This window comes from Vollenhovia emeryi, unplaced genomic scaffold (genome assembly GCF_000949405.1).
Source record: "Vollenhovia emeryi isolate VEMERY1.0 unplaced genomic scaffold, V.emery_V1.0 DF939209.1, whole genome shotgun sequence".
Lineage (NCBI taxonomy): Eukaryota > Metazoa > Arthropoda > Insecta > Hymenoptera > Formicidae > Vollenhovia > Vollenhovia emeryi.
The window spans coordinates 630,554-652,796 of NW_011967157.1; the positions used below are offsets into that span (position 1 = coordinate 630,554).

The window sequence follows — 22,243 nt, forward strand, 5'->3', positions numbered from 1 at the left end:
AAGTCTTCTCAAAGAGAAGAAGCATGTATAATAAATAACAATGGATCAGTTTAGTCGACCTTGACTGGCACTTGTTTAATAAATTAAAAATTAAAAATATAACGTGCGATGTTTCGACCACGGGTTTGGGTCCTTATCAAGCACAAATTCTAAAAGGGAACAAACGAATAATCGGAATTACAACGCTTATCATAGATACAAATAAAATTACAAATAAAATTTAAATATTTATTTATATATCTATTTATTTCCCGTTCCTTCTCGTTGTTTGACCTAGACATTTTATCACACTGACACTTTTGACAGTCACTCTCGGGCCATGGTAGACATTGTACATCCATTGTTATTTATTACTGGCAACCTAAAGAGATTATCATGTTTATAATAAATAAGTTAAAAATTATGAGATCTGTGTTGAAGCATCATAACAATAAGAAACTTATACACGATCGGTCTTGCGCGCGCGGTTCTAGCTACGCTTATACTTGGTGCAACACACTACCGTGTCTCATGATTAGGGCTACTCAAAATATGAAGTAAGTGCATATTCTTTATAACGATTATCTCAGGACAAAATTGGCAAATCTGCACGTGCACGTTCGGTGGCTGATTGATTCTTCATTTTTTTATATGATACCGCGCGAACATGGAGAACCTCTTTTACTCTCCCTCTTTCTCTATACAAAATTTAAATATATTTTCCTACAAAAGGATTTAACTAACCGCTCCATTATCAACTACTCTTCCAGACGTCATCATCACAAATCTCGCAAATACTCTCTGCAGGAGGATCCGCAATGGCGGAAACGATCGGGAGCTGGTCTTCCAGATAGTTCCAGTTTGTTGACTCGACGTGTCAGCGTTCAACCAGAAGAAGCGAGCACCTTACAGGAACTCGACATCGACGATCTGGAGTCGCATCGTAGTGACGACCCGCGTGGCATGCGCCGGCACAAAGCCGCTCATTTAACAGTACAGATTGGCCGGCGGAAGGATGGCGGTATTCCCCTTGACACCTTCAAGAAAATGTACGATCACTCGCCGCACGAGGTATTTGTCCAGCTGGACGAGTTACACGGCTTGGGTGAGGAACGCGAATGGCGAGAGACCGCTAGGTGGATTAAATACGAGGAGGACGTTGAAGAGGGTGCTGACAGATGGGGCAGACCTCACGTGGCTTCCCTTAGCTTCCATTCACTGCTGAATCTTCGCCGTTGTCTAGAAACTGGCGTGGTCCTCCTTGATCTGGAGGAGAAAGATCTACCTGGATTGGCTTACAGAGTAGTCGAGCAAATGGTTATCGAAGAGCTAATTCTGGCCCAGGACAGACCAGTTGTGATGAGAGCGTTACTGCTCAGGCACAGGCACGTGCACGAGCACGAACGTGGATTCAGATTCGGCGGCAAGAGGAGCTATTCCAGTTACACCAGCCTTCAGGTAATTCGTAATGACGATACCCTTTGCATAACATGTATCGTGCGCACGAAAACGGCCGACTCTTGACTAAGATTCGCTTCGAGGTTGCTTGTGTCGGAAAGTAAGCATCGATGAAAAGTGGAGAGTGATAATCTATTGCACCACAGGTAATAAGCCCGTGTTTACAAGCTTCAGGGTTGTTGTATAAATTAGATTCGATGAATTCCATCTCACTTTGAGCTCCACGAACTATTGCAAAACCCTGGGTTTGCAATGCAGTTTGCACATTTCGAATCTCGTGATCGAAGACAGGAAATAATCGCGATGACTGTAATGAATGCTGAATGCGTAATGAATGTATTTTACCGTACTCGCGACTTGAGACTTGGAAATAAATCACTTTTATTGTATACGAATGCAGTTTATAGAAATGTTGAAGATCACCTGCGGGGGCGATGTATCGAGCGCGATTGAGCAATCAGTAGTGAGTAGTCGCAACGGGTGGTAGCGGGGAATAGGTTTAACTGACAGTGCTAATATTATTTCCACAGTCCATCTGGCTGGAGGAAGAAGACGCTGCGCGGGAAGCCGCTGAGAACCATGTAACCCAACATGTAAATCTCTCGTTTCCCGAATCAAACGCAGTTTTTTTTACTTCTATTCTACTCTAGTCCCTCACTCTGTTCGCTCGCACTTCTCATATGAATTTTTATGTACTTTTTAAAGTAAATCCGGCATGAACTTACGGAGCAATCAGCGTATATATGTCGATTTTGTAAAATCTTTTACTTAAGAATTTATTATATCAGTCTTAAAACATGGAACAACAATTTATTGGGTCAATATTTCGAATACTTTAATCTGGTTTAATATTTTGTGCATTTTATATGCCTAATCATATTGCGATCGTACAACATTAATACAAAATTAACATCTATCGCTATATTATCGTTAGTTCTAGAGTAGACAGGTAGACCTATGTATTATAGATTGATTAAAATAGTCATTTTGACAATGACAATCTTAGCTTAACCTAAAGTCCATATTAGTTGTGCAATTTAGTCTTAACATGGAAACTAGTGAAAAGCTTATTTAAGCGGAGTCAGTGTTTTGCTTCATGTCCTTCATAGTTACCTCCGCGATAGATAAATGCTACAATTTTACTTCGTAGCTTAAATTAGGACTACCGCAGCGCGTTCCTACGGCTTGCAGTTTTTCCATTGTGTTGCGTCTTCACAGGTGCCTTTTTAGCACGACTGGTCCTAGACCCGCCTGGGTTAAATTGATTCTAGAAATATTCGTATAGTGCCGTTTACCGAACGATAGCGGCTACAAACGCTTGTGATCGTATGTCGCGCTTCTATACACTAGTGATTAAAATGTTACTCTTATAGTTATTCCTTTTTTCCTAATTTTCATTCGTTTTATCGTGGAGCAAATCACGAAGATATGATCACTTTCTTATCTCTTGCAATATCAATTAGTGCAGCTAAATTATTTTAATTATTGTAATCTCAAAAGGATCAATCTCTCTCTCTATTTATAGCGTATCTTCGTGCATTATCCTGTAAGCATTCCTGTGTGCATCCACGAGTACGCTACATTGCGGTTTTCTCACTTTACCATTGTTATTATTTCTATCACAAAATTCATTACTTGTCGCGAGATATTTATTTCGATTAATATCTTCCATAATCACGAAGTACTTGAGACGAAAAGAACAATCGTACTCTTTTGTTATTGTATATTTTTGTTCTGCTTAATTCTTATAAACTTGAACAAAATCAATAAGCTTGCATTTTTATGGGAAATTTATTATTATTATTAGTTTAAACATATTTTTCTTCGTATGTTAAACAATATCATGAAATTAGATAAGAACAGATGTCTCTAGAAGTTTACTCTACAAGTTAAAATAAATTCTGTATGCTTTTTTTACATTTTTTTTATGTGAAAAGTAAGTTACGTTTGCAAAATTATTATTTTGACTGTTTATATTTATAATCTTTGTATCGTAACTAATAGACTCATCTCTCTTAATTTGCTCTTTTGCTTACAATTAGTTCCAATCGCTCGATGACATAGGTTGTTCTAGTTTCAAGATATTGAGAAACAACCGATTGAATTTTCTTACCGAAGATCTACGTATGTAGTCTTTCTTCGGAATTTAAAGGTCCTCAGATTGTTTAATAAAAATTTCGAAACATCCGACAGAATCTGCACGATGCGAAGCCGAAGATCGTATCGTCGAACCTGGCGCTCGATAGTAATCACACGGTGGTCGACATCAAGGAGGAACTAACGTACATGAGTAGTAATGAAGACTTGAAGAAGGGCCATAACGACTACATCCTCAAGAGAATTCCAGCCGGCGCTGAGGCAACAGTCGTACTTGTTGGCGCCGTCGACTTTCTGGATCAGCCGACGATAGCCTTTGTACGATTGGCCGAAGGTGTATTTATGCCGTCCATCACCGAAGTCAAGATACCGGTCAGATTCATGTTTACCCTGTTGGGGCCGAGAAACGCAGACCTGGATTATCACGAAATCGGCCGGTCAATCTCCACTCTGATGGCGAACACGTCGTTCCATAAAGTCGCTTACAAGGCCAACGAGAAACGAGAATTGCTCTCGGCTATTAACGAGTTCCTAGATGATTCAATTGTACTACCACCCGGCGACTGGGAGAGACAGGCTTTGCTACCGTTCGGCGAACTTAAGGCGAAGAGCGAGGCTATCAGGAAGCGGAAGGCAAAGGCGCTCGAGGAGAAGAGCAAGCCAGAGCAAAGTGAAGCGGCTGTGAAAAAGGGTAATTTCTTCAAATCCATTCTTTAAACGTCTCAGCGGTGTTGAACATTTATCTTTCAATTCTTAAAATTTGTTCTTCTTTCGTCCTTACTTAAATATTACTTACAATGTAATGTATAATAGCTCTTCTCGCCGGCGAGGAAGAGAAGAAGCCACCGGAGGACGACGACGATCCATTACGACGTACCAGACGACCATTCGGCTGTCTCATCAACGATATTAAACGTCGCTACCCCTTCTATTTGTCTGATTTCACGGACGGTCTGAACTCGTCCTGCCTCGCAGCAGCCATCTTTATGTACTTCGCTGCGCTGTGCACCGCCATCACCTTCGGCGGCCTGATGAGCGATAAGACGCAGAACGTTATAGGCATCTCCGAAACTCTGGTCTCTGGTTCGTGGACGGGCATAGTGATGGCACTGTTTGCCACTCAACCTTTGGTGATCATCGGCACAACTGGTCCTCTGCTACTCTTCGACGAAAGTCTATACAATTTCTGCCTGGCAAACGAGCTTGAGTTTCTTACTGTACGGGTATACGTTGGCGCCTGGATGGGCATTATCGCCCTAGCGATTGCCTGCGTCGAGGGTTCGGTCCTCGTGCGACTCTTCACGCGCTTCACCGAAGAGATCTTCACTGGTTTGATCTCTATCCTTTATATCGTTGAAACGTTCATCAAGCTTTACAACTACTTCGTGCGCAATCCTCTTCTCCACGAGTACAGCTTTGGGCCGGACATCAATGACACAACCTATCCGCTCTACGTTACCGAAATGAAAGTCACTAGATCACCGTGGAATGAAACCGAGGAAATATACCGCTTGCAGGAAGTTAGCCAACTGGTACCGAGTCACGACGTAGCCGGTCTGTCAATCAATCAGCCCAACACAGCTTTGATGTGTACTATCCTTTGTCTGGGTACTTTCCTGGGCGCCTATTACTTAAGGATCTTCCGCAACAGCCATTACTTGGGCCGTAGTGCTCGAAGAGCCTTCGGAGACTTTGGCGTGCCTATTAGCATCATCGTATTCGTTTTGATCGACTATTTATTTACGGTAAAAACGGAGAAGTTGCTGGTTCCCGAAGGACTGTCCCCAACTATACCCGGTAGAAATTGGTTCGTGTCCCCCGTCGGATTCGAGAAACCCATACCGCTTTGGATGGCGTTGGCTTGCGTGGTGCCAGCTTTGCTGGTTTACATTCTGGTGTTTATGGAGACTCAAATATCGGAGTAAGTAGATCTAGTAGATTAGATTATTTGCCTAATTGCCCGTGCTTTGGATCCACCTGTACCTAACCACCTTGTCCGTTTTACAGACTGATCATTGATAAAAAGGAGCGTAAGCTGCGAAAGGGCAATGGCTATCACATGGACATCGTAGTGGTCTGCCTGATGAACGTAGGATGTGGCTTGATGGGTGCACCTTGGTGTTCCGCCGCGTCGGTACGTTCTCTCACCCACGTATCCGCCGTCACCGTGATGTCACGCACTCACGCTCCTGGTGACAAGCCGCACATCGTTGAAGTAAAGGAGCAACGGGTGAGCGCTCTACTGGTCGCAATACTCATTGGCGTGAGCGTGCTGATGGCACCGCTGTTGCGACGGGTACCGATGTCCGTCCTTCTTGGTGTGTTCCTCTACATGGGTATCTCGTCGACGAACGGAGTGCAACTATTTGACCGCATCAAGCTCTTTTTCATGCCAGTCAAGCACCACGGCACAGCAAACTACGTGCGCCGTGTGCAAACCTATAAGATGCACATCTTCACCTCCATACAGATCTTATGCCTAGTCATATTGTGGATTGTCAAGAGTACTAGAGCCGCTCTGGCCCTACCCTTCTTCCTTATCCTGATGATACCGTTGCGCGCTCAAATGAGCCATTTCTTCACCACCGCGGAGCTACGCGCCCTTGACAGTAAGGGACCCGAACACGAAGTCGAGGACGAGTTAGATTTTTACGAGGAGGCTCCTCTACCTGGTTAGACTGTGCCTTAATGGATATCATGGCATATACATATATATATATCTCCTCTCTCTTTAAATGCATTCACCATGTATTTTTCGAAATTATTTACTTATACAGGGTGTCAAATTCGTTTGTGACCATTCCAAAAATTATCGTAGATTAGATCAAGCTGAGAAGAAAAGTTATATACCATTTTGCAAAATTCATAATAATTCTCGTGTAATTAAGAAAAACGTCTGAGTGAATAAGCGCACGGAGGAGCGGAAGGCCGGACTCGGCAGACATGCAAAATGGTATATTTGTTGATATGGCTCAGAATCCGACAGCGAGAGCTATCCGCGCGTCAATCGCCGTTGGCTGCTCCCCGCTCCACGCCGTCCTCATCGATTGATGCATGACTCCACCTCTCACTATCGGATCCTGAGAATTTTCTTCTCAGTTTGACCCAATCTACTATAATCTTTGGAATGGTCAAAAACGAATCCTACACCCTGTATATACCTATTTCACATCAGGGTCTCAAAGTCCTTATCTAGCGCCAATTCACAACAAGTACAGAGTTCTATTTTCATTAGATTATGCATGTATATGTACATATACGTATACATTACATATAACGTCCATTGATAGGGTCCATTGATAGGGAGTTGTCTAAACGGTAGTTACATAAGATATATGTCATGTAAGGTATATTAATGCAGAAAGGATTGTCAACAGTCAAGATGGGACTGTTTGATCTCGTTTGCACAAATTTTTTATTCTCTTTTGTTTTTGCAGTTTTTATTCTACACTTTTCCACGAATTTTGGAACGCACGAATATTTATTTTCATTAATAATTATTAATATTATATCTGCCTATACATTTTAATTATTTTTTTTGTCATAAAATTATGTAAATAGCTTGACCATATATCTTGACATGATTGAGTTACTCATACACGCCTAATGGACGATGGGGCGAATGCGCTTACATTCTTGAAATTAAGTGGAAAACCGGTGCCTCTGAGTGCCTGATATTTGCGCTTGACGATGCGATACTCAGGAGAAGCTTACGTAATGGCACACATAAGGATAGTGCCAAATCAAAATGTTACGAGGACAATGCTTGGCTAGTGATGATTTTCGAGAGATAAACGTTTTTGTAAATCGTTCCTTTTTCTCTTTTCTTGGATATACATATAAGGTAAACACATATTGTTACTTTAGTCCTTAAATTTTTCAAAGATATACATGATAGTTTATGAACCTTCGCGAAATCCGACTTTCAAAGTTCCACCGTTTTGTCCTCTTTTTCACAATTGTGCCTCTCTACACATGTAGATCTTGAAATTTACATATACGCGGATCATATATTGAATCGCGAATGTATTGATTGCAAATATCTTCACTTGTTCTTTGATTCTTGATTTTAAGGATTCCATCGATCATCGATTCTACGAATCATACTTAACAAATTCATATTAATCTTAGACTTTGAAGCCCCAATAATCTTTGCTTTTATAAATTTTATCATACATATTGTTAAATTCTTCAATTTTTCTGATTCGTATTTACCTATATACATATCTTTACAGTTACAAGTACTTAAGAAACTATCTTACTGTACAAAGAAACTTACTACATAATTACTTAAAAAACACATGTATAATTCTCATGTCTCCCTTATTTGCACAGGTACTTATTCGCAATTGCACTTAAAAATGGGATAATTCTTACGTATTTTTATATCTATGCAAATCATCTAATCCATTGATTTTCAATAAGAGTCCATTTCATCTTTGAATTCCGTGGTAGAATCTTCCGTTTTACGGATCCTTTAATGAATTTCAAGACCCGCAGGTCAATAAAGTCGAAATTGCGACATTTTATTCTCTCTATTGACCCGATCTATACGTCCTGTAAATCTTATTGGATAAGCATTCGTGTATTTACTCATAAAACATTATGATTTGAATTCAATTTTATGACTTGAAACCCGAGAGAAGTGACGCGCGTTTCAAGCAAGACGAAGCGATCGATGACGATGTACCTAGAGCGGTTCGGAATTATCGTAAGGAATAAAGGCTGGTGAAAGAAAAAGAGAGAATTATATTTAACTAAAACTATAAACTATTTTCGAACAAATAGATTATATATATACACATATATATAGAGAGAAGATACATTGTATTTTTATTCGTATTAGAGTATTTTACTAAAACTTCCATAAAGTCGTTTCCGCTTGTTATAATTATGTCGATTGTTAATTAATCGATAATGAACAGAAGTCTAGGGAGAGTGGAAGCGATATACTTAATCATTGTGATAGCAAGCAGAATCGCTCGAAAATAAAATGGTACAACCGAGCACTTAACGTTAGCGACGAGTTTATAATGCAAATCCTCTAATTACAATAGATGTTTGATCGATCTAGAGAGAATTATCGATGCACACGTACGCGCGTACATACACACCTATATGCGTTCCTATCATCGTTGATATTGTAACAAAAGATTATCGAGGCGAATTGTTACGAAGCGATAGAGTACGATTGTACATAATCTAGTTAACGTACAGTATTAAAAAGAAAATAATTAGCAATAGACAATAGACAGTTGATTTACGCCTTAAATTAGCAATCGAAGAAATAAAACATATTTTAATTGTACTCTATTTGAAGTTTGTTCTTCTACCTGTCGATTTTTCTCACCTTGTAATTAAAATCTCGATATGTAAAAGGGACGCGAATCTCTCGTGTGTCGAATGTTGAGAGAGCGTGATTTCCGCAGATCCATACGTATCTACCGCTCCCTCACTGTCCTTGATGTGTTTGTATACAGAGACTGGGATTTTAATGAAAGTCCTAGGTGTTTCCCTGTATACGCGATGTAGTGGTCATTTCACCGTTTTCTATACAAATGGTATATTAGAAAAAGTCTACGTTCTTTCTTTCTACATGTAGAAATCATTGTTCGTATCGTAATCGCTATCTAAATGGCTTCTCCGCGAAGATTAGTGTCCACGCTGAAGCATCTGTCACCTCGGCCACTAGGAAGTGCTATATCGAGCGTCAGGTGAGAGTAAGCAGAATCTCTTTTGTTATTTGAACAAAAGTTCGTAAACGGTGTAATAACTTATTAGAGCATCGAGTCCAAAAACTCCGACTAACACTCGCGAAAGAAAGGTGGAAGACGAAAACCTGTTGTCGCCGTTCAATATCGATACTCCTAACAGAGTCAAGTTGCTCAAACACGGTCTACAGAGGAAAGATCGCTCCGTACTCGGAGCGGGTGCTTTCGGTACCGTCTACAAGGTGTTTTACAAAGGTATGCCTTATTGCAATTTTTCACAGTAAATTTTTCTGTCAAATGTACCGAAGCTAATCGCGTGAGAGACGACAGAGACGTATAAATACACTGTTTACTGCCGTTGCGATTTCTTAGGAGATCAAGTGGCGGCCAAGATTATTCCACGCAAACAAAACGACGATGAAGTGATAAACTCGGAGAAGCACGCGACTATTTTGCGACACGCCAACATCGTTAAGATATTAAGCGTGGAACAAGGCAGCAGCTTGTCGCTGATAACGATGGAATTGTGCGGCACATCGTTGCAGGACAGGCTGCAGGAATCGGCCCTGTCGAAAGAGGAGCGCGTCTCCATTTGGAGAGACATTGCCAGCGCGCTCCAATTCTGCCACGATTCTGGCGTGATACACGCAGACGTCAAAGCGACAAATATCTTGATGGCAGCTAATGGTCAAGCTAAGCTCACCGACTTCGGTAGTTCAATATTAGTCGACGAACTACATGTCTCAATCAGACCACGAGTACGCACGCACATATATATCTGTACTATACTCGTTGAATCTTTACTCAAAAACACTTTAACAAACGTTCCTAACAGAATAGGACACATACAATATAACATCAATGATTTTTATTGACCGTATCTGGCAATTTCTATAATACAGAAAATTTATTGCGAAAAATATTACCTCAGCCAGGGTTTGAACCTGGAACTCCCTTCTCTCTAGGTGGGCGTCTCAACCAATTCGACCACCGATATGCCCAATCATTGATGTTGTTAATTACCGCTAGCGACTCTTAAGAATATTCTCACTAGATTATACACATACGATATAGTTTACGCACGCACGCACAATATTATAAAAATATGCGACTAAACTCGTATCTCTTCAGGGTACACCAGGTTACGCGGCACCAGAAGTACTTCGAGGAGACGTACCCACATTCGCCGCCGACATTTATTCACTGGGAATTGTAGCCTGGCAAATGCTGTCTCGAGAAGTACCCTTTCATGGATTGCATATCCATACCGTCATATATATATCTGTAAAAGGAACGCGTCCTAAAGACGAAGCTCTTGACGACGAGTTCGCTGGAAGATACAAGGAACTGTTCAGAGCGGCGTGGTCGCAGAATGTCGCGGACAGACCCTCGCTCGGTGAAATAATCGGTAGACTTGATCTTTTGTAATCAACAGTTAATATTTATTTAGTCGAAATTGAGCTTATAAGGAATCTTACTTGCGATAGAGTAGCTTGGTCAGTGCTTCATCGTAATCTCGTTAGAACTAAATCTAATGCGCTTAGGATGATGACTTAAGAGTCGGTTTTACGTATCTGGCATCTCGCCACCGGGCACCAACTGCAGCAGAATAAATCAATTAGAAAAATGTGTACGCCTTGCCTTCTTTCTCGAACGGGTCGGAAATTATGCTCCGATCTATCAAGCATCACCGATCGTCAACGATAATAACCATTGTAATGTTGCTGCCGTTGAGAAGAATCTGATCCAATTTTGTAACTCTGCGGCCTTCCGGCGTCGCCTCACTTTCCGTAACGTCCTCCAGCAACATGTTCACGAAATCGTCGAAGCCTTGCAACGTTCCTACAATCTCCTTATCATTTTTCATAATAATGTGTATCCGAGAGCCGATACACTTGTCGACTAACTCTACAAGAAATCATACAATTTATTGTCAATTCAGCAACATTAGTCAGAGTATGAGTGAATTCTTTTACCCAAAGGCAACAGCGTAGACGGATTTGTGCTAACCGAAGTAGCCATGGTTTAAATAACGAGATAGCTACGCGGTTTATCAAAGTATAAATCGCTCCAATTCAATTCGAGAGTAATTAACCACAAAAATCGCGTGGAGTAGCCGCAACTGCCGCAAGTTTGCATTGACCATGAAAAGTGAAGATAACTGAGAGGAATGTGGACTGATTATTATTATTATTATTAAGTTCTTGGATCCTGGCTCCATCCGGATCCAATACGGCCACGTCTAACCAATTGTCGTGGGGGGTTTGTGAAGCGGGAAATTCAAATCTGTTATAGTTTAAAGGAATGTGGACTGCTTTCGCGAGAAAATCAAAATGATCCGGATTAAGGCTGGATTCACATGGAGCGTAACTTGCGTAAGCGTAATCTTCGTATCACCAATCACAGAACTATTTCAACTATTTCAAGTTACGCAGGTTACGCTCCATGTTAAGTTAAGCCCGCTGCAGACGATGCTATTTTTTCTGCTGGATTACTTGCAATCTAATAAATTTTACTATCGTTGCACCATTCAGCACTCAGGATTCCTAGTAATTTAGTAAATCGCAAACAATCCAGCAGGAAAAATAGCATCGTCTGCAGCGGGCTTTATTCATTTATCCAATAGGTAAATGTGCTTCACTCAAATTTATGTAGGAGGCTCGCGATTCTTGAGTCATTCGCAAGAGAAAAAAATGTATGTGCAAATTCTACACCTACGAAAAAGCTGCAAGTCGATTGGCTAAACAAATAACTAATCAACTTGCAACTTTTTTATAAAGCCCGCTGCAGACGATGCTATTTTTCCTGCTGGATTGCTTGCGATTTAGTAAATTACTATCATTGCACCACTCAGCATTCAGGATTCCTAGTAATTTACTAAATTGCAAGCAATCCAGCAGGAAAAATAGCATCGTCTGCAGCGGGCTTTAGAGCGGAATTTAAGGCCCAAACACAATGCCCAGGCAACAGGCGCAGGGAATAGAATTTCCGACGCGTCGGATTGGTTGGAAGAAAATTTCCGACGAATCCAAGGCGCGAAAAATTCTATTCACTATTCCCGTTGCCTGTTGCCTGGCATTGTGTGACAGGCTTTACGTTTCCTTCGCGAACGATTCGAGAATATCAAGCCCCAGGGTGTTTCCACGCTTGATGATTGATGTTTGTCTAAACACTTTACAAGGCTGGCATTACATTTGTACGGCAAATAATATTAGGCCAACGACTGCGGTTAATCTTAAAATTTGATCGAACAACAAGTCGTCGTCGGCTACCGGCACTTCGTGACGTCACTACGCGCTCTCCCACCTTTGTGAATAAATTGCCACGGCTCGCGGCTTCTCGTCCTCACTTCCTCGCGGCTCGCCGGCACCGTATGGTCTTGTGCTTCGTCTCGACTCTACTACAGGTTATTTGCAAATTAATTATGGCGGAGAACAAGGAACGCACCTTCATCATGGTTAAGCCGGACGGCGTGCAGCGTGGTTTAGTCGGCAAGATCATTCAACGATTCGAAGAGAAGGGTTTCAAATTGGTGGCTATGAAAATGCTATGGGTAAGTCGTGGTTCGCACGTAATTACGCTTCACCCGCGTCCCAACTTTACGAAGGTGCTGGACTCCACGTGGTCCTACGTGGATCACGTACGATACTCTTCGAGATATATATATCGACTGTATTGAATTCAGGTTTAAAGTTACCAGTTTCATGTCTCATAAAATTCTGTAATTTCATTACTTTGAAGCTTGCAACTTGTGACTGATTGAAAGAACGCAATACGGTGTCGTGAAAATTTGGAATCTCTCGTACAGTGAATTGTATATCGGCGTAACAAACGTTAAAATGTGACGACTTGGACACAAGATACTTGGATAAAGGTCTGTATCCACGATGCTGGGACTTGGTCCAAGTTCTAGTTTCGAGAAATGTGTAGCCGATCAATTTGCAGCTTTTATGAAATAGCTGCGAGTTGATTGGCTACAGATCTCTCGGAACTAGAACTTGGACCAAGTCCTAGGACCTAGCATCGTGGACACAAGCCGTAATATAATTGTTCCCTTTTCTTTGCTGAAGCTTGTTATCCTTGCATCTTCTCTGAAACATCCATATTTCTCGAGATTCTACGTCATTTTCGTTATAGCCTTCCGAAGATCTCTTGAAGCAACACTATGCTGATCTGTCATCAAGACCCTTCTTCCCAGGTTTAGTCAAATACATGAGCTCGGGACCAGTTGTACCCATGGTGAGTTTCTTGCGCAAATAATTATAAAATAATTGGGATTAAAAATTGCTGACGCAATAATTAATTTTGAGCTGCGTCCATGACATGCATTTAAAAAATATATTTATGAAACCGCTGTTTTAGGTCTGGGAGGGCTTGAACGTTGTAAAAACTGGTCGCGTGATGTTGGGCGAGACAAATCCCAAGGACTCTGCACCAGGCACTATTCGAGGTGATTTTTGCATACAAGTCGGACGTAACATCATCCATGGATCTGATTCTGTTGAGTCAGCTAAAAAGGAGATAGGCCTGTGGTTTGGCGAGAAAGAAGTAGTCGATTGGACGTACGCGTCTGAAAAATGGATCTACGAATAAGAATTTGTGACGGAGTCTAGGTTTTTCAGAAGATACCGTTTCTCCACAAGCATTGCCTTAGAGAATCTTCCCAAACCTACTGCCAGTACGTAAGCGGGTCGAATCGTTGCAACAGAGCTGAGGTTCGAAAAAAAACAAACTTTGTGACATTTATAACAAGTACAAATAAACAGTTGTCAAACCTTCTCAAACTTTTGAAGTATAAAATTAATGTTATGTGTGCGGGATGAAAAGATCTGAGCTATTGAAATAACCCAAATATAAAAGACATTGTAATAATATGTATAAAAAACAGACACAGCTTTTATCAGAATTAAGAAACTGATTAAAAATAGAAATCTATTATGTATCAATGAGAGCAAGTCTTAAATCAACACAAAACTGAAACTTGCAAGAAATACGTAAACAGTAAATTAATTACCAGAGTTTATAAGGAAGGAAAGACATGAAAGCATAACTGCCAAATCTTACAAAAAGACCCGTGGAAAAAATTAAAATACAGTTATTGAAACTTTCAAATAAAAGATGTGAGCAAAATTTAGCTGCCAAAACCTGTAACAAAAAGAGGATACAGTAGGAGAAATAAAGTTAGTTGAAACTTGCAAGAGAGCTGGCTTGAAAAAAAGCTGCAAGAAACAGGTCGTGTAAAAAAGCCATCGTTAATAAAAATTGTGAAAAAAGAAAGCTGTCATAAATAAAAGCTATTGCGAAACAGGTTGTCAAAACCGCCAATAAAAATTTTCATAAAAGAAGCTGTAATTAAAAATTATAAAAAAAATTACCGAAATAAATTTGTCAAAGAATACAAACGCTAGAAATACATTGTACGAGATACAGAAGTGTCATCTAACAGCAATTGCAAAATATATAAAAATGAAAAAATATTTTACTCGCCTACTTTTTTTTAATTACCGTAAATTATATGACTTTAGTTATTTTCCTTTTTAATCGGAGACAAAAAGAATTGGTATATGTCTAGAGTTAAACCATTGTGCATCGTAATTATTCGCATTCTATTGATATTGTATAATTTATATTGTGTATATACTGTACAAGTATAATTAGTAGTATGGTGCTCCAGTACATAAAGACGTCTTCGGATTTAACAGTATAGACGTAAAGATGTCTTTAGATGTTTAAAGTGGTTTTTATTATACGTATATGTATATCTATAAGAATTGCTAATTTTTTTTACAATATTTCTGTTTATGGTGCAAAATCACAGTTTGATAAAAAAATACCACGAACAGTATAAAAACAGTTATGTAAAGCGTATGTAACTTATGTATAGTCTCTCTTTAGCAATATTTATAAAAAGGGTAAGAATCTTTCGCCCTATTCTATCTGTGTGCGTCATTTACATTCGTTAAAATTGTGTGCAACAATGGAACTTTTTGGATTGACTTACATGTATGCATTCTCCAACGGTTTATTTGTGAAAAACCGCGATAAAAACATGATACCCTAGGTTGTGTGCTGACGTTATTTATCATTTTGATGTCGTAACAACATTTCAACATCTTAATAACGATAAATAATATCAGTTTGCACCCTGGAGCCTTTCCCAGATAGCACAAGACACTCCTATGAACATTTTAAAAATATTTTGAATATTCCATAGGTCATTCTTATATATTTATCTTATGTTCGTGGAACATTCGACTGACACTGCTATAAATCTTTTTCGAATGTGAATAGAATAATCTATCGAATATAGCGTGTCGGTTATATATGGTATGATCACAGGTTTCACTGTCTTTCGCATAAGATAAGGATATTACACAATGAACAATGTGCGATACATAAAGTCCATGAATATTAAAAAATTATTCTGAACTAATATTCCAAAGACATTCTCGTCGAATATTCTAAAAACGTTCTTCTTTGTTACGAATATACGATTTCTAATTGTAATAATCTATATATACTTGTAGAATATTCTGTTGCACTCCAGAAGAATATTCATAGAACTATACGTGTGCTATCTGGGTTACGAATCGTATATCCTGACTGATGGTAATATAATTCTGCAGTATCTTCTATTTCTATCGTAAGTAGAGTTGACTAATTGTCGGATTGACCAAGGTAAGAACTACATGCTGGACAGTAATGTTTCTGAACTAGGCAAGAATTCATGCAGTAAGGACACGGGGCACAACACCAGCATCTGTAAGAAAGAACGGTGGATTTATCTATACATTGTTGCAATAATCCTTTTACCCTATATATCAAAATCTTACCCGAACAGACAGAGCAACGCCGCCATCAAATGTGTTTTCATGTTCGCTTCCGATTCTACGCGCGTAGATATATTAGCATGACAGTGTGGACAGACCATATGCTGACTCTCATTGCCGAGGCCCCCTCCCGCTACAATGTGTACCGTGTCTGTAACAATACCAGGCGCATTAAATGTCATAAGTATGCAGTAATCTCGCAATCAGATAATATGATTATTATTTAAGATTGTTTTCGTAATTTTACACTTACGTGGTGGTGGTGGCATTGATGTCGGCGGCATTGATGGTGGTGGTTGCGGATAAGGGTATTGTGGCGACGTGTAGCTTGGTGGCTCCATTTGTTTCATTTAAATTGTTACCTTTGTTATCTATTTATTACACAGAAATACAAGACAAATTAGAATTTTATATGACGTTTAATCATCCGCTTGCACCGACTGTTCTTCGCACGTAAAATCTATACAATCTCGCTTATATCATATAATTGTTTCGCACAAACGCAATAGCCACTATATCTACATAAGTGTCAATTCTGCAACGTTACATTTGCATCATATCTCTAAAACTGATTTCATTGCAAACACGCACATAAAATGGCTTAATGTTGCTGCAATCGAGTTAGAAATAAGAATAAATCAAATAATAAACCCGTGAGTGCAGTAAACTTTCAGCAGAACGTTATAGTTGCCTTGTTATTGGATAAAAACTTACATGGAAAAACGAATTGTCGCGGCGACTGATACAGATTTAAATTTCAAAGAACAAAAAAAGCATTCAGATGACCTTGTAACAATTTTCACGATATATATTTGTCGACTTCTTATCCGACTTTTAAATAAAAAACAAGGTACTTAGAGAGATTTACGAGCTTCGAAACAAATAAGTAAAATGTTAGCAGATTTGCCGATAGATTCAAATAGAACATTACGATTGGTGTCAACTGTATTCTAATTAATTAAACTCGTGTTTGCAGTTACCAGTAGAAACCAAGCGATATCTATCATGACTATCATTCCATAATTATTTAAATGGAATATATTATTTAAATAATTGCGAAATGACAGATTCTGCTCAGTTTCTGCAGTCAGTCTGCCATTAGCAGATTCCGTTATATTTCTACTAATGCTTTGCCGATAAAATTTGTAGATATGTAGTATTCTACAAAATATATTTTTAGCTGATTTAAAGTACCTATCTGGGATCGTGTGGTATCTTTCGCATGTGTGATATCTTGTTCGCAAAAATTTTCGATTTCCTGGACTACGTCTGCTGATAAAGTCAGTATTATTTATGTCACGTACATGTGCATTCATGCACACAAAATCCACTTCAGCACGATCACGTACATGTATGAGAACACAGACAGAGAATCTTATCATCAAATATTATATTACAAAAAGTGTAGATAATACAATATTTCTCACAATAACTGATTTTCGTAATCTTTTTTCAAAACTTCCTAATTCGATTTCAATGGACTAAATAAGACTAATAAGACTAAATAAAAAAATCTTTCTAACAATCTTAACAAAATAAAAATTAATCATTAGAGAACAAATATTTGCTTGCCCGGACTGTGTGTGTGTGTGTGTGTGTGTGTGTGTGTGTGTGTGTGTGTGTGTGTGTGTGTGTGTGTGTGTGTGTGTGTGTGTGTGTGTGTCTGCTGATAAAGTCAGTATTATCTAAATCGCGTACATGTGCACTCATATACACAAAATCCACTTCAGTACGATGACGTACAGGGTGTTAAGGCAACATACATGTCAGTACAACGGGTTGCCCATTCGAGTAGGCGCGCATGGTCGTTCACAACTGCGCGCTGGGTCGGCTTCGGCGAAATTATATTGCGAGATTAATGACAGTAAATTTGATCAGGCACAACATGGAGTCATGACGAAGTCAAAATCCATGTTGTGCCTGAACAAATTTACTGTCATTAATCTCGCGATATAATTTCGCCGAAGACGACTCAGCGCGCAGTAATGAACGACCATGCGCGCCTGCCCGAATGGGCAACCCGTCGTACTGACATGTATGTTACCTTAACACCCTGTACATGTATGAGTACACAAAGAGAGAAGTACACGAAAGAGAGAGTCTTATCACCAAATACTATAGTACAAAATATGTATTACAATATTTCTCACTTAACTAATTTTCGTAATCTTTCTTCAAAAAACTTCCTAATTCGATTTCAATGGAATAACTAAGAAAATGAAAACTATGTATTAATCACTGGCGAAGAGATATTTGCTTCACTATTCACTATTTGCTTCCCTCATTCTTTTTCAGGAAACCACTGTAATTTAAATATGTCTAAACACGTCAAATTATATTGAAATTTATGCTAGAACTTATTAGATTATTACGTAGATTACAACTCGAAAGCGAATCGAGTTACGGGTAACATATGTGTATCATGTATTGCAATATGATAAGCTATCGAATTCTCGAAGGATCTTAATGTACATATGTACGCGAGATTTGACGCTATACGTATGGAATATGTACATACACACGTAACACGTCATAAATGTGACTCATATGTGTCACACCAGTTTCAATGCCATAGCAAATGAAATTGTATAATTGCACCATCGTACTGTTGATTTTCACGAAAAATCGCCATCACATGCATGTGTGATGAACATTTAAATATTCTTGTATCCCGGTATAATGTGAATGTTTTTATGAAAAGATTTAATACACATATATTTCTTTTATTAACTTCTGTTAAAATAGTCATTACATGGAATGTGATAGAAATAGGAATGTAGAAATTTACAAGTTAAAAGAAATCGGCGTGAAGATCCTCCTGCTTCTTTATTCAAATCATTTTTTTTCTAGGCTATGAATGATACATGCAGTACGAGGATAAAGTTAATGCTGCAACCACCACACTTTTCTAAAATAAAACCTGAAGAATGTCTCATGAGTAAAAAATATTTTTGTATAAAAAGAGAAACCCTGATTTTGAAAGGTGCTTTAAAATTTTGAAAAAATAACTGAAATGGAAATAATTCTTATCAACATTTCAGTTAATAAGCATAGAAAGGCAATAAAAGCCAAACTCTGGGTGTTGGGTGCGGATGTAATATGAGATTTAATGTTAAATAGAGTTGAACAAGTCAAACGTTTCGTTCAACCAAATCCTTTTCAATGACATCTAACATATAACAAATTTGATTATTTGTATCGCTCCGTGTATGCAAGTGAGTCCATTATGCAGTTGAGATTGTAGAGAGATCGTGTTCCGTGTGCGAGACGTTTCTTTGAAACGCAATTATCTAAAGAACTATGAGTGTTCGGTTACTGATAACCGAATACGTGTAGTAACAAATGTCTTCCCTAATACCGTACGAAGTATTCGACGATACTCTTGCGTACTGCAATGTGAGCACAGCCTTTCGATATCCATCACCGGGTGAGAACGTTTATTTGTCATATAGAGCGACATACGTATTGTGTTGTAACGATCATTTGTATAACTTCTGCTCTCGATTTATATTTTATCTTTAATTATTAATGTTACGATACAAATAATCAAATTTGTTATATGTTAGATGTCATTGAAAAGAATCACATTGGCTGATCGAATCGTTCAACTTGTTCATATTTAACTTGTTCACTGTATTAAACATTAAATCTCATATTACATCCGCACCCAACACCTAGCGTTTGGCTCTTATTACCCTTCTATGCTTATTAATTTAAATTAATATCAATTTTATAACATCAATTTCTGGCAATTTTGTTCTTTCATACATGAGTCTACTCGAGTGGAGATAAAAAGTGATAAGAGAGAAAAAGAATAGATACGTGAAGAAAGATAAGATACTTGAGTGGGAAGGTGCAGTTTCTTAATAATCGCAATGATCATACAGGCAATAAAATGAAACCAAATTTTTTCAGTATACGCAACTGTTTCTCTAAAATAATATAACAATTTACTATATGAGACAAAAATGTTTTGTTTGATGATTCTCGACCTAGATCGTACATACATGTTAATATTCAACATCGCATTCGTCGCTGAGACTATTTATTTCGATAGTTGTTAAAATTATTTGCTAGTTTTTACAATATTTTCGTCTTTATGACTTTCTGAAACTAGTTCACTTAAACTTCAGTTATATATATTATATTTGGAAAAACTATTTTGTTTTTCTAATTATGAGTGTATATAACAAAATTAAAATCTTGTCATATCTTGGCAGTTATATAAAATTTCGCGGAATGTTTTCAATTCGTAAAAAATGGGTACGTGTCCTTTGAATAATCGATCTGTTCAATATCATGAATTGAGTAAACTAAGCATTCACGTCACCTTCAACAAGTTGTTGGCCATTTTTTAACAGAGATAACCGATAAGAAAAGCTGACTGTGTCTCGCCTCTTAAAAGCAATCATGAACGCGCAGTACAGCAGCCAGCTTATACTTCATATTTAAACTTTTTTTTCTTTAATTTTTCCCCTTTTTTCATTTCTTGTTTTTCCCTGATATCGTGTTTTATGAATAGTTTAAGCAATTAGATATGCGAATCGTACCAGATAAACTATATCATTCCTGTTTTATTTTCCTTCTCCGTCTCTCTCTCTTATTTAATCACCAGCCCCTTAATGTTTTTCAGACATAGTTTCTTAAACACACCTAGACATAGCTTAAAATAAATCTTTGTGCAAAACAATTATTATTCATTCATATTAAAAGTAATTAGAGAGTAAGCAATTTGCACACATGCATCACACGGTATTAATTCTAACTGCAGTAGTGTTACTTTTAAGTCACGGTGGCGAATCTTCATTTCAAGGAGACTTACAATAACTTCACTTCAAAATCAATATTTAATCTATCTATCCTTCAAACACAAGCTATTCCTTCGCGGCAAGTTCCGCCAAAAACTTTATTCTTTTTGCTACGTGCGAGGAGCATAGCTGATTGCTTACGAATTCGTACATTCTTCAATCTGGCTCTAATCTATTAATAAGTAAGCGCGTACCTGTTGCGTCAGAGAATGCTCGTTGGAGAACGCCCGAATGCTCACGACGCGTACCAAACTCGCACTAGAGGAGTGTGGAGTTATCAGCGACGAGTGTAGCACATGTGGATAATACACTGGTTCTATATATCGGTTCTCTGCTCGAAGGCGGGATTAACATGGATGGGGGAACGTATTGGCAAATAAACGAACAGAATACGTCACGAAGTCGCAACATGTTGCTGATCGAAGATCCAAAAACGGAAACGTTCGAGGAACAATTAAGATAATAATATTACTTCGTACCTCTCTGACTCTTTCAATCAAAAAACTGAAAAGAAATTTTGTATTTAGATATATGTATATGTATTTAAGTACAAATTTTAATACAGGCATCCCATTTTCTCTTCCTACATTCGAATCGCAACTTTGTCTTGTTAGAACGACTTCAGTCAAACTTTCATTAATTTAATCGGCGATCGATTCAATGGGCAGAATTACTTACGTGATTTCTAACTCTGTATAATTCATCCTTGCTAATCTAATTTTCCTTCTATGTATCAAACAATAAATTAATATCTACTTATATACCTTAATTCTATTATATCTTAACAAAATAATAGGTGTCTTTAATAAATAAGTTTAGTTTAATCGCCGATTAAATTAATCGTAATTGGATTAAAGTGTTACTTCGCGGATTTTTAAAATGCGTATCATATATCGCAGCGTTTCCTACGAATTCAGCGATGAGCAATTATTTGCTCGTAAGCTTAACATTTCTACATAGATTACACAATAATGATAACAGATGGATAAGATATTTTTCCTTTCTTTATCAAAAACAAAGTAAATGAATTATTTTAAATCGGGGACTGATAAAGTTAGATAATAAATGACAGATAGCAAATAATAGGTACATGATTGATAATAAGATTGAGTTACTCGTAAATGCCAATTCAGACAATTGTAACTCCTACAGATATTTAAAGCAGTAAATAATTTTTAATTCTGAGTATAATTAATCGCATGTTCGTATTAATAGAGATATTTATTTTGTTACTTGAATTAGAATTTCGCAAATATTTCATGATGTTATTTATGTTTGCCCTCTCCAGTGTCGACATGTATTATTACATTTTGCTTAGATTTGCTTCTAAATACATTTCTTTCAGATCAATAACAATCCC

At 38.2% G+C, this 22,243-nt stretch overlaps 5 protein-coding genes across 17 annotated transcripts in view; 3 read left to right on the plus strand and 2 right to left on the minus strand.

Moving 5' to 3' along the window:
- LOC105561280 (band 3 anion transport protein) overlaps window positions 1–6,426 on the plus strand; it is a 27,274-nt gene extending 20,848 nt beyond the window's left edge. For 9 of the 13 annotated variants that reach the window (XM_012011111.1, XM_012011112.1, XM_012011114.1 and 6 more), the window contains 5 exons: window positions 750–1,437; window positions 1,968–2,030; window positions 3,631–4,225; window positions 4,348–5,455; window positions 5,542–6,426. In XM_012011111.1, coding sequence (XP_011866501.1) covers window positions 750–1,437; window positions 1,968–2,030; window positions 3,631–4,225; window positions 4,348–5,455; window positions 5,542–6,211 — 3,124 coding nt within the window. In that variant the 3' untranslated portion in view covers window positions 6,212–6,426. The remainder of the gene's footprint in view (window positions 1–749; window positions 1,438–1,967; window positions 2,031–3,630; window positions 4,226–4,347; window positions 5,456–5,541) is intronic. The other 4 variants (XM_012011118.1, XM_012011106.1, XM_012011117.1 and 1 more) reach the window with 2 other exon arrangements.
- On the plus strand, window positions 6,426–10,695 carry LOC105561324 (serine/threonine-protein kinase mos). Its single transcript, XM_012011198.1, has 4 exons — window positions 6,426–9,248; window positions 9,310–9,500; window positions 9,618–10,003; window positions 10,377–10,695. The coding sequence occupies exons 1-4, from the start codon at window positions 9,169–9,171 to the stop codon at window positions 10,671–10,673; spliced, it is 954 nt and encodes a 317-aa protein (XP_011866588.1). The 5' UTR covers window positions 6,426–9,168; the 3' UTR covers window positions 10,674–10,695.
- LOC105561279 (U6 snRNA-associated Sm-like protein LSm5) lies at window positions 10,664–11,413 on the minus strand. The gene is made up of 3 exons (XM_012011104.1): window positions 11,222–11,413; window positions 10,957–11,153; window positions 10,664–10,844 (listed from the first exon to the last, which is right to left on the minus strand). Exons 1-3 carry the CDS (start codon window positions 11,265–11,267, stop codon window positions 10,812–10,814), a joined length of 276 nt encoding a protein of 91 aa, XP_011866494.1. The 5' UTR covers window positions 11,268–11,413; the 3' UTR covers window positions 10,664–10,811.
- A 973-nt stretch (window positions 11,414–12,386) lies between these two features.
- LOC105561282 (nucleoside diphosphate kinase) lies at window positions 12,387–14,722 on the plus strand. Its single transcript, XM_012011120.1, has 3 exons — window positions 12,387–12,798; window positions 13,383–13,484; window positions 13,608–14,722. Exons 1-3 carry the CDS (start codon window positions 12,619–12,621, stop codon window positions 13,836–13,838), a joined length of 513 nt encoding a protein of 170 aa, XP_011866510.1. The 5' UTR covers window positions 12,387–12,618; the 3' UTR covers window positions 13,839–14,722.
- A 1,037-nt stretch (window positions 14,723–15,759) lies between these two features.
- On the minus strand, window positions 15,760–21,176 carry LOC105561284 (lipopolysaccharide-induced tumor necrosis factor-alpha factor homolog). The gene is made up of 4 exons (XM_012011128.1): window positions 21,078–21,176; window positions 16,329–16,446; window positions 16,079–16,226; window positions 15,760–16,005 (listed from the first exon to the last, which is right to left on the minus strand). Exons 2-4 carry the CDS (start codon window positions 16,423–16,425, stop codon window positions 15,903–15,905), a joined length of 348 nt encoding a protein of 115 aa, XP_011866518.1. The 5' UTR covers window positions 16,426–16,446; window positions 21,078–21,176; the 3' UTR covers window positions 15,760–15,902.
- Between the last annotated feature and the right edge of the window lie 1,067 nt (window positions 21,177–22,243).

Coding starts and splice junctions, on each gene's coding strand:
- LOC105561324 (XM_012011198.1), top strand. CDS start 9,169: ATGGCTTCTCCGCGAAGATTAGTGTCCACGCTGAAGCATCTGTCACCT. Junction 9,501..9,617: donor CTACAAGGTGTTTTACAAAG/GTATGCCTTATT, acceptor GCGATTTCTTAG/GAGATCAAGTGGCGGCCAAG. Junction 10,004..10,376: donor ATGTCTCAATCAGACCACGA/GTACGCACGCAC, acceptor GTATCTCTTCAG/GGTACACCAGGTTACGCGGC.
- LOC105561279 (XM_012011104.1), bottom strand. CDS start 11,267: ATGGCTACTTCGGTTAGCACAAATCCGTCTACGCTGTTGCCTTTGG. Junction 11,154..11,221: donor GTCTACGCTGTTGCCTTTGG/GTAAAAGAATTC, acceptor GATTTCTTGTAG/AGTTAGTCGACAAGTGTATC. Junction 10,845..10,956: donor ACGGCAGCAACATTACAATG/GTTATTATCGTT, acceptor ATTCTGCTGCAG/TTGGTGCCCGGTGGCGAGAT.
- LOC105561282 (XM_012011120.1), top strand. CDS start 12,619: ATGGTCTTGTGCTTCGTCTCGACTCTACTACAGGTTATTTGCAAATTA. Junction 12,799..13,382: donor TGGCTATGAAAATGCTATGG/GTAAGTCGTGGT, acceptor TTTTCGTTATAG/CCTTCCGAAGATCTCTTGAA. Junction 13,485..13,607: donor CGGGACCAGTTGTACCCATG/GTGAGTTTCTTG, acceptor CCGCTGTTTTAG/GTCTGGGAGGGCTTGAACGT.
- LOC105561284 (XM_012011128.1), bottom strand. CDS start 16,425: ATGAAACAAATGGAGCCACCAAGCTACACGTCGCCACAATACCCTTAT. Junction 16,227..16,328: donor ATCAATGCCACCACCACCAC/GTAAGTGTAAAA, acceptor GTATTGTTACAG/ACACGGTACACATTGTAGCG. Junction 16,006..16,078: donor GCGTTGCTCTGTCTGTTCGG/GTAAGATTTTGA, acceptor TCTTTCTTACAG/ATGCTGGTGTTGTGCCCCGT.